The sequence below is a fragment of the Labrus mixtus genome, chromosome 11, assembly GCF_963584025.1.
Source record: "Labrus mixtus chromosome 11, fLabMix1.1, whole genome shotgun sequence".
In the NCBI taxonomy this organism is placed as follows: Eukaryota; Metazoa; Chordata; class Actinopteri; order Labriformes; family Labridae; genus Labrus; species Labrus mixtus.
In genome coordinates, this window is record NC_083622.1 from 2481082 (window position 1) to 2491727 (window position 10646).

Sequence of the window (10646 nt, forward strand, 5' to 3'; positions counted from 1 at the left end):
ATTTTTGTTGTCTTAAACTTGTTTTCCTTTTATTTGGCTGATATCAGTGTGTCTTAGTTAACTCATACTGACCAAATTCTCTGATGCGATCTACATTTAAAACAACATTTAAACACAGTCAAAAACGTCCTATTACTGTGTCAAGTGGCCATTAGCGGTATTACAACTAAAGGCGCTGAACTGGCTTCATCACATTCTGCTTCAATAGACTGTATATAAAAAAGTGGGCGTGGCCTTTTGTTTTTTTTTAACACTGAAGCTTACTCAGAAGTGTCTTAAACCTGCATTCTTCTAACGTCCAGCAGAGGGCGACTCAGATTGCATAGAGGTCTATGAGAAAGTGGTTCTACTGCTCAGCTGATTTGGTGAGATGGTCTCTAGTTTCAAGACTTTTTCAACACTGCATGATGGACATTTTGAAAAAATAATGGTCCCATTAAGAGTCAAACAGAGCTTGACAGTGACCGCCCACTTTTGCAGAGGCTTTTGTACTGGAAGTAAATTTCCCCGTTCAAATCCTCCAGCTGGAACCAAACCAGCTACCCTAATACTCCTGACTTTAACACATTTGATTCAGCGCAAAATGTTTTCCCTTTGCAAGCGCGCTCCACCAATTAGAGACGTCAATCAGCACTCTAGGATTGTGGGAAGTGTAGTTCTTTTCGCCGAGATCGCGAATTAACCATACTGTTCCGAAAACAAGGTTGACACTCCGGTCGCTCGTGGTCAGCCCACCTTGGATGTTTATGACATTATGGCTTTAATAAAAATCTACTATGGAGAAAATGAACGGGATTTTAACTTCTAGAACCACACTGTTGAGCTCTCAAGACCATAAAGCTGGGGGGTGGGGCTTCCTGTGCAATTTGTCAACTTGAGTATGCACCTGTATCCATCCTCTCGCCCAGTTTAGCATCACTTCTCGCACCGAAAACCAAAATGGAATCCACCCAAAACCCAAGCTCGGGGACTTCATAATGTCGATAAAACCAACGGGTGAAGTCACAGTGGCTACGTCCACTTCATATATACAGTCTATGGTACAATTGTATTTCATTCCATTAAACCAGTTTTATAAACTCGTGTCAGCAGCCAAATGTGGAGAGAGTTCTCTTAAAAATCTAAAAACGTCTGGCTCTGTAAAGCTGCCCAGGTCCTCTGTGAAAAGTTGTCCATTGTTCATGTTTTCTTTCAGCTGCTGTAGGACCATAATCCAACAGGATTCAGTGTGGGTTTGTTTGGCCACACAGGAACATTGTCACTCAGACGTTTGCAGCAACAGACGTCCACGCTGGTGTGTCCGTCCAAAGTCGTTCTGCAAAACATCTCCTAACGCTTTGAAAAGCAGAACGTGAGGTGACCTGGACTCATGAGTTCGTCATGAAGATCTCAGCAAGAGCTCCTTGAAGCAGTGTGAACTATGTGACCAAGTACTTCCACACCGCACCTCTGGTGGCGGTCAAAGTCAGGTTTGTGGTTTCATGACGGCACTCGCCATGTATGATGTGAACTGTAATGCCCAACACGGCGCTCCTGTGTGTGGAAACACTGCTGAGAGTAAAATCAGGGGGGCGTACACACACTTTGTCTGTATGTAGCCGGAGTTCTCTGCGTTTGAGTGAATGAAGGGGCAGAGAGAGTCCGGTCAGCTTCTCGTCTCGGGGCCTCTAGCTGCACTTGCAGGATTTGACCTTCATATTGGAGAGCTGCTCTATCTTGGGGGTCTTGCCGATGTAGTAGAGGATGGTGAGGGGCTCCAGGTCCTGGGAGACGCAGCAGGGCGACGCCGACGCTTCAGGGTTGATGGTGTTGTACAGACCTAACACCTGGAACGATAAGAAGCAGAGCCGTACCATGAAGAACACCTGAAGTACTGTTCGTGGTAAACCTTTGACCGGGGGTTCTCTTACTTTACCTTTGAATGCTGGGTGTCGGCGCTCCACAGATATGGACAGGCTCCGGCGCAGAAGTTGGCCTCATAGCCCTTTGGCTCATGGATCCACCTCCAGCCCAGGTCCTTCTTAAAGTCAATGTAGAGAGACCGTAAGCAGCAGTTGTCCTGAACGTTCCTGCAAAGGCATGAAGGGCGGTGGTGACTCAAAACTGTTTTTTTATGGAGTGAAGTACAAATGAGAATCTCCCTGGATATAGGTGGGTTGTGAATTTTAAGGTGAGTACCTGGAGCAGTAGGCGGCGTCCAGAGCTCTCCTGGATCGATGGGTCTTGTGCTGGGACTGGGACTCCAGTCTGTAGGAAGGCAGCAGCATGAGGAGCAGGTGTGGAGCACGGGCGCTGTGCCGCCGTTTCTTAAACACCTTCAGATCATGGATGAAGCTGTCATCAATACCTGAAACACAACAGAGAGATTGATTGAGCCTCTCTCACCAACATCGTCTTAACTTTATCAGAAAAACCTAGTTTTGATTTTAAAACAGCAGATTTGTTCACATCTGTGTCTTTAAGTTTATACATTCAAGGCAGGGTTGGTAATTTTCTCCAGATCCACTTTTTAAGATTTTTGGTGGAAATTGTCTTTAGGTCCTGACAGAAATTAATAACTCATGTTCTCTGAAAAAGGAACAAAGAAAATCTGTCATCTGTATCAGTTTGTAAGCCTGTAAAAACTTCAACCAATGTCTGCCACGAGGTACCAATCTGATGAACCAATCAGACGCCTCCCTGTCTCCCTGCTCGTTCTCTACCTCTCTTGCGTGCTCTAGCCTACACTCAAAGAGCGATGAGCTGAGGTCCTGCTTCTGGAGCAACGGCGCTCGTGCATGTAATTGAGGGGGCGTGGCTTATGAGGGAGCACAGAGGGGAGGGGGTGGGTGCAGACGGAGCACTGTGGGGAATGCCACTTTCAAAATCATGCTAGTTTTTGAAAATGACCAACCCTGCCTTTAAGAAGGAAATGAACCACAAACTTGAATCATTGTGACACGGTTTGTTTAGTGAACTCAGAAGGTGGTAAGAGATGATTTCTTGTTGTTGTATTGTTTGACAGTGTTACCTGCAAAGCGTGCCTCCAGCTCCTCGCTCTTGTTGGGAATGATGTAGTTGTTGGATGGTACAAACGTGCAGCAGGGGCAGTGAAGGCTGAGCTTGAACCCACTGTTTCTGTCTGTGGACAAAACAACAATAAAAGGTGACGTTTCAGAATAAAACATAGAGCCAATGAAAAAGGGTGATGGGCTCGTCTCTCTCACCTCTGTGGTTCAGCCATTCACTCACTGCCTCCGTCACGTCAAAAGACAGCCACTCTCCCTCCGTCTGCGTTCGTACCACTTTGCTGTCGATGTACCGCTGTGTCGGAGACGTCAAGTCTTTGTGTCCTAAAATCTGAAGACAAAACAGGACGGGTCAAAGTTGTGAAATAAAACATTTTAATTCCCCACAGTCTGGTTAAACATCCAAATCCTCGGACCTGGACATCAGCATGGATCATCTTTAAATTAAAGGGATACTTCACCCATTAGCATTAAGCTTTGTATCATTAGAAACCTGGTAGTATTTTTGAATGGTCGTGTATCCCGCCCTCATTTCCCCCTGAGATGGGAAATCTTTGTATTTCTGAGTCTGAAAAGGAGCTTCCAGTGACGCAAAATGAAGACTTTTGCGTCACTGGAAGCTGTTGAGGTTAGCGGGGTGAAACTACAACGCTAGTTCCTCATATTTTCGACCACTGAAGCTACAGACCAATCACAGATCAGTGGGTGGGAACTCACTCCCAGAATCGAAACTTAACGTCCGCCATATTGCTAGGAAGCTAATCTGATTCGGACCTTAGTGGGAGTGGCCTGCGGTGCTGTGCATTCTGGGAGTTGGTGTCTTTCATCCACATGAGCCAAAAAGACACTTTCTGCCTTTTCTCGGCCAAGAAGGCACCAACTTCAAAATGTATTTCACATTTCTATATAAATGACCCGATGTCAACACAGATTCATGTTTCAGCCGGGTGAAGTATCCCTTTAAATGACCTCCAAAAGGAACCACGTGAGTGCAGTCTGATCCGCAGGTCAGAGGTCAACGTTTGGTCGGTGTTAGGACACTAAAACATTTAACAGCCATAACAGCAGTCAGAGCACAGAGTCATGTTTGGTTTGTGGAGGCAGCAGAGTGAACGATGGAGGATTTCGTTTTCGTTTCATAGATTCCAGCTGATAAAAAAGATGAAGGGGTCTGATGGTGCTGGTATTTTTCACAATCAGCTGATAGTCTCAATCAGGGCTGGGTCGTATTTTAACTGCACCACAGCCATCAAAACACATAAACAGAGACGAGGTGTCTTTGTTGTTTGAGGCGTTGGTTTTCAGCGGAGCAGCCTGCTCTCTACTCTGTGATTGATTAGTCAGGTCTGGGAGGAGCCGTGAGAGTGTAACCAGATGCTGGACGGGCTGCTGTTATTCTGCTGTCCTTCAGATCCATGTGTTTATGTTGGCTCATATCAGACTAATGTGTAAAACACTTTTCCTGCAGATTTTTCTCCTGTGTGGGAAACCCGACATGAGGAGACGCCGAGGCTCGGACAGAAACAGTGAGAGAGAATCCGGTGCCGGAGATGAGGAGGTTTTTATTCATGTGGTGGATCAGGGAAGGGGATTTTATTGTCTGGTTATTTTTTTTTTCTCTGTTTAAGAAAGAATCTTTTCCCCAAACTCCTTTTACCTGCCGGCACTGCCAAGCTACAGTATGTGAGGAGAAGTTTGTCTGGAGTAGCTCTGGACTACATTTGCTGCAATCCTTGAGCCTTTGAATTATCACATTTAGTAGAATAAATTAAGTCCATGGGTCAAAGCTCTGCCTCTTATCTGGGGACTGGTTGTGGTAGTAATTGGCGTCTCTCTCCCCATCAACAGTTTCCTGAACCACAGTCACCAATAGAGTCGGTCGTCTCTCAACCGGAAGGTCGAGGGTTCAATTCCCAGCTCCTGCAGCGACATGTCTGATGTGTCCTTGGGCAAGACACTTAACCCTGAATTGCTCCCACTGCTTCATCAGCACTGTATGAAAGTCCATTAACCATTTCCTCCTGGAGGTCTGTTTCTCTGTCTCTCTGATGTTCTTCATGTTTTATGCAAGAAGTCCCTCCAGAATCCAAAATAAACACCTGTTCCTAGGCAATGGAAATTTAAATTCAGACTAATCAACGAGTCTAAAAGGTAAGAAAACACTCAGGAAGAGAAGTCAAAATTGAGCAGAATTTATTTAAAGTGTTTGCCGAGTGTGGCTAACGTTAGCAGTAGGCCTGCACATAAAGTGAGATAAATAAACAAAACATAAAGAGTGCATAAAAGCTATAAGTCTGTTTCACTGTCTATCTGCTGTTTCATCATGTTTTATGCAATACCTGTTTGCAACGTGTCCCTTCTGAATCTGAAATAAAAATGTTTTCTCCTCAGCTAAACTGGCCCTTATTAATCCGAGGGTAGCTTCACCTGACTGCATCAAAATCTTGTGTTAGCGTGACCATTATACCCAGGCCTCCATCCTACAGGTGTAATGTACCCACGCTGTTTTAAAAATATTTTTAAGCTTGTGAAAGGCCGTACACACGTCGCACATGTTCAACTGTTTTGATAGATTTTCTGTTCACCGGCTCACCGTCTACAACAAAGTTTTACAAACACAGAAGAAGGAAATGTTTTGACTTGATTATGAAATGCTATATTTAGTTTTTTATGTGTAAAGCAGGAGAGATATAACTGTAAGATCTGAAGACGCAGACTCATAACATCAGAAAAAAAACACTAATATTAGTGTGTGTGTGTGTGTGTGTGTGTGATGTATGAGCTGGACGTTATCAGCTCTCTGTACCGGCCTGTCCCGTCCTCCCTCACGCACACACTGTGTTTGGATAAGATGTGTGTGTGTGTGTGTGTGTGTGTGTGTGTGTGTGTGTGTGTGTGTGTGTGTGTGCAGAACTGCTGTCAGTACTATCTGACTGTGAACATGTGAACCAGCTGCTGCAGAGAGACACACACACTTACAGGAGGAGGAGTTTGTTTTTTTAAGTGTTAAATACAGTAGAAGAAGAGAAAGTGTAAAAATGTCTGTGTGTGTGAGCGTTGGGGGGGGGGGGGGGGGGGGGGTCAGGAGGTACTTGGGAAGCGACCTGGCACCTCCGATTCCCAACCCAAGTCCCTACAGACTGAGCGACTGCTGCCCCATTCATGTTTTCATTACAGATGTAACAGAGAGTAACTGATCAGAAGTTTAACTTTGATCTCCTGTCTGTGTCATTATATAATGGTTGTGTCGTGTTTGCAGCTGGTACCTGGTACAGCTCGATCCTCTGCTCCGACACTCGCGCTCCAGGGTTTTGAAGACGGAAGATCCTCAGCTCCGCCTTCACCAGGTTGGAGGCGTTCTTCTCCATCGAGGAAACATCGAACGTCAGCCGCCGGAAGTACGGGTTGAAGTGAGTCGGAGAGATCACGTCTGCAGAGGAAAAGAGAAAATAATCAATGTCAGTGTGTGTATTAAGAGAAAGAGAGACACAGAGAGAGAGAGAGAGAGAAAGAGAGAGAGAGAGAGAGAAATAGAGAGAGAGAGAGAGAGAGACAGACAGACAGAGAGAGAGAAAGAGGGAAAGAGAGACAGAGAGAGAGAGAGAAAGAGGGAAAGAGAGAAAGAGAGAAAGAAAGAGGGAAAGTGAGAAAGAGGGAAAGAGAGACAGAGAGAGAGAGAGAAAGAGGGAAAGTGAGAAAGAGGGAAAGAGAGACAGAGAGAGAGAGAGAAAGAGGGAAAGAGAAACAGAGAGAGAAAGAGGGAAAGAGAGAAAGAGAGAGAGAGAGAAAGAGGGAAAGTGAGAAAGAGGGAAAGAGAGACAGAGAGAGAGAGAGAGAAAGAGGGAAAGAGAAACAGAGAGAGAGAGAGAAATAGGGAAAGAGAGAGAGAGAAAGAGGGAAAGAGAGAAAGAGAGAAAGCGAGACAGAGCCTAATAACATACATGATATTTCTTTAAGGCACCAAATGCTTTCAAACACTTCCACTGTGTTTATCAATCTAAAGAACCGGAAATCAAATTTCAGTCTGGCTTTTAACATACGTATAAAATAACCTAAACATCAGCATCCAAAGACCCTTCAACCTTACTTTTCCTGCTCAGGTACATGGCCATCTTTGCCTGACCGAACAAAAAATGGAAGAGTTGACGTTTTGATTTTGATCCCAGAATAAACGTTTGATGGGAGAAGACCTCACCAAACACAGAAAACATGGGAACCAACATCTGAAACAAAGACAAAAGCTGACATGTACTCTCTGCGTGCAGAAAGGACATGTATCTACAACATTTGGATTTATCACTGAAACAAAAGCTTCACAGCAATAAGTCCATAAAAAACCCTCCACTGTAAATCACCCGCCCGCTTTGTTCATGGTGGTTTATAAAGAGCTCTCCACTCAGGCCTTTGAGCCTCTTAGAGCCAGGTGAGAGAGAGAGAGAGAGAGAGAGAGAGAGAGAATCCATTCTCTCAGTCCAGCGGAAAACACTAAATGAAGCATTCAGAGCAGAATGAGGACGATATCCCTTTTCTCCTCATCTAAATACAGACAAGAGTATTTTAAAATTGTAACCATCTAAAGTCGAGACACACCCATCCACTTTTTTTGTTTCACTTCAGTTTCAAAACAGGAAGCTGCAACAACTGTAAGGGTTTTCAAATTTAATATTTGCAACTGAAGTGCAAGAACTGGACTTTTTTTAATCACGCAGAAGGAGCTGCTCCATCTCGTCTCAACGTCGTCATGGAGATGTTTTGTGAGCACTTCTTGCAGTTCAGTCTGAATGTCTTCAGAGTGAGACTGTGCGAGGTGAAGGGCACAAAAAATCTTTCTTGATTGGTGATGTGGATCAGCGCCGTCAGTCCAATATCTGACATTTAAAATACGTCAACATCTGACCCGATACTGATATTAGAACGGGTCTGTCCGATATCTAATCTAAAGTGATCCCGACACAAGAAAGAGACATTATAAAATATTCTCCGTGGCTGCTTGGGAAGTGAGGGCCTTTATTTGTGTTGTGTCTTGGCGTGCCCTCGACAGGGCGTAACATTGGAAAGAATTAACCACAAAACAAAGCAAATGTTATGTTGAATATTAAAGGAAGAATGTGCGACACATAAATAAATCATAAAGTTTGTCCTGTGTAAATGTGTCTCTGAGTCATGACTGTCTACAATGAGGGAGAAGCTCGAGTCCCGCTGGCTGTGTTGTTGTCAGAGCCGTGTTTACATGGACGGGACAGCCGGCTCCTCCCCTTGTGTATAAAAGCTGTTTTAGTCAAGAACTAGAGAGAAGAAGAAGAACATACTCTCTGATTATTTGGATGTCATGTCCTTGTCAATTACGTGAAATATGAAGCTACGAGCTAACCAAAGCGCGCTAACATTAGCATGCTAACAGAACAATGCAGGACACAGGCGATTACAGCTCGAGCAAAGGACAACTTTGTCCGCAGCTTGCGCTCAGTGGTGCTTAAGGTGCGTTCTAACTGACAAGTGTTGCTGGAGGAGAGCGGAGGCTTCAGTATGGAGGAGGTGTCACCAAACAGCAGTTTGTTTTGGTTTAATGCTGGTGCTCAAGGGCGGGAGCGTGCCTATGTTCCCACATTTCGAGGATTTTTTCCATTTCCTTTTTCATAAATTTGTATCAGATTTTATCCCCCTTTCTCCCAATTTGGTAGCCAATTACACCCAATTAACCCTAACCCTAAAAATCTTAGAAATGTGGGAACATTTGATGGGCTGACCCCTCAAGGGCATCATCTACTGGATCAGAAAGTTGCACATTCGTCCTTTAATTGGCTCTAAATAAGTGGCCTGAGCACTATGACTGATCCAGAACTGAGGGAAATCTTTGACTCTGCACAGACTCAGTGAGCTCGACGTCACCATGGCTTCCTAAAGAGGACACACTCTGCACCCTCCACACTCAAAAAGAGGAGGAAACAGAGCTGCACTTTTGAACCACCTGTGGTGACATCAGAGACACATACTTCACGCTCGTCAGAAACACACAAAAAGGAGTCTGACAATAAGAACTTCTGTACCTACTGGGTGAAGTAAAGAAACGTGCAAACCCTGCACCACTTCATGTGAGCTGGTTATGACCGGAAAATAACATCCACACGCTTTAAAACCACCATGAACTAGACTGTCAAACAATCTGTGAAAACCTGCAACAACACTTTCAGACATTTATGAGCGTTGTACAAACATTAACATGATGAACCTGAAAAAAATTCCTATTTATATGTCTGGATTCACAGTTTCCATGACAACAGCGACGCAGACAGAACAAAGACTTTCTGTCCGATGAAGATGTGCGGAGCCGACAGTCAGGATTCTCACAGGTACCAGAGAAATACCTCTGATAAATGTGTAGGTCCGCAGGCGTACTTATCTATTCGGACAGGTTATCCTAGTGTGTGTGTGTGTTTGTGTTTGTGTGTGTGTGTGTGTGTGTGTGTGTGTGTGTGTGACACAGACCTACACTCACAGGTGTCACAAGGCATCAGCGATTTTTCACTTTGAACCAAACAGCAGAGTCTCAGGGGCAAACAGGTAACATGTTCCTTCTAATGTGATCACTAACATACAGTACATGTCCTAACGATACAACATTAATAACTCCTCTTTAGTCCCTGTGATGATGATCTGGAGTGTTCACTATTCACCATGGGTATCTTTTGTATATCAACTTTTTTAACCCTGATAAATGAGTGCTTTAAAGTCAGACCAAACAGCAAAGGAGGCGCTTGCGTTAGGGTCCATACTAGAGCCCGACCGATTAATCGGCCTGTATTAATATCGGCCGATATTAGCATATCCAGTGACTATCAGTATCGGATAATTGTATCTCAGATATGCGCCGATATTACTCGATTTATTCACCAGTCAAATCGCATTTAATTTGAGTATCATTATATTAAAACTTGCAGTTCTCTTTCACCAGCAGAGGGCGCTATTTGGACTACAACATCATCACTCTCCATAGTGTTGAGCTGTGATGCACGTACATGCGCAGTTACTTCCCAGTTGAGTGACCATCTTGTCTTCATTATGTATCTTTTCCACACGTGTTTGAGAATTGCATTTGAGGGATCAACACAATAAATGTTTTTATCTATATCTTTCTCTACAGATCGCTCATAGAGCTAAAAAAAAAAAAAAAGATACGACCAATATATCAATATCGGTCGGGCACTAGGCTATACCTTGAGTTTTTGTAGTTAACACAGTGCTCTGTAACAGGGTTTGTTAGTCTACGTGTCCAGCTACAGACTACAGCAGGCTGTTCTGTAATAGATGATACATTTCTGATTGCTGTCACTCATAACCACCAGCTGATACCGGCATGATAAACACAGAAACGCTGAGATGAAACGGAGAAAAGTCTCATTTGAGGTCACAAGAGCAATAAAAAACAGCATTAACAGTCGTGTAGTGAGACACCTTCCTAACCTAACTACAGTGAACAGCCGTGAGATTGGCTCTAAAATAGAGGTTCAGGGAGCGGTCAGCATAAATAAGCTGTAAGTGGACACAGTCACACACGCCCGTATCCCCTGATTCTCTGTCTCTATGTTTTTATGTCCAAAAAACAAACAAAACACACAGGACCCTGACCTTTCTTTAACT

General features: G+C 44.2%; 1 protein-coding gene across 1 annotated transcript in view; it reads right to left on the reverse strand.

Annotated features, from left to right (window-relative positions):
- Window positions 1–751: 751 nt before the first annotated feature.
- The window catches only part of tgfb2 (transforming growth factor, beta 2), a 28083-nt gene continuing 18188 nt past the window's right edge, over window positions 752–10646 (reverse strand). The window contains exons 2-7 of the mRNA XM_061049565.1: window positions 6275–6438; window positions 3207–3339; window positions 3011–3121; window positions 2179–2347; window positions 1916–2069; window positions 752–1826 (exon numbers count right to left, since the gene is read on the reverse strand). Coding sequence (XP_060905548.1) covers window positions 1668–1826; window positions 1916–2069; window positions 2179–2347; window positions 3011–3121; window positions 3207–3339; window positions 6275–6438 — 890 coding nt within the window. The 3' untranslated portion in view covers window positions 752–1667. The remainder of the gene's footprint in view (window positions 1827–1915; window positions 2070–2178; window positions 2348–3010; window positions 3122–3206; window positions 3340–6274; window positions 6439–10646) is intronic.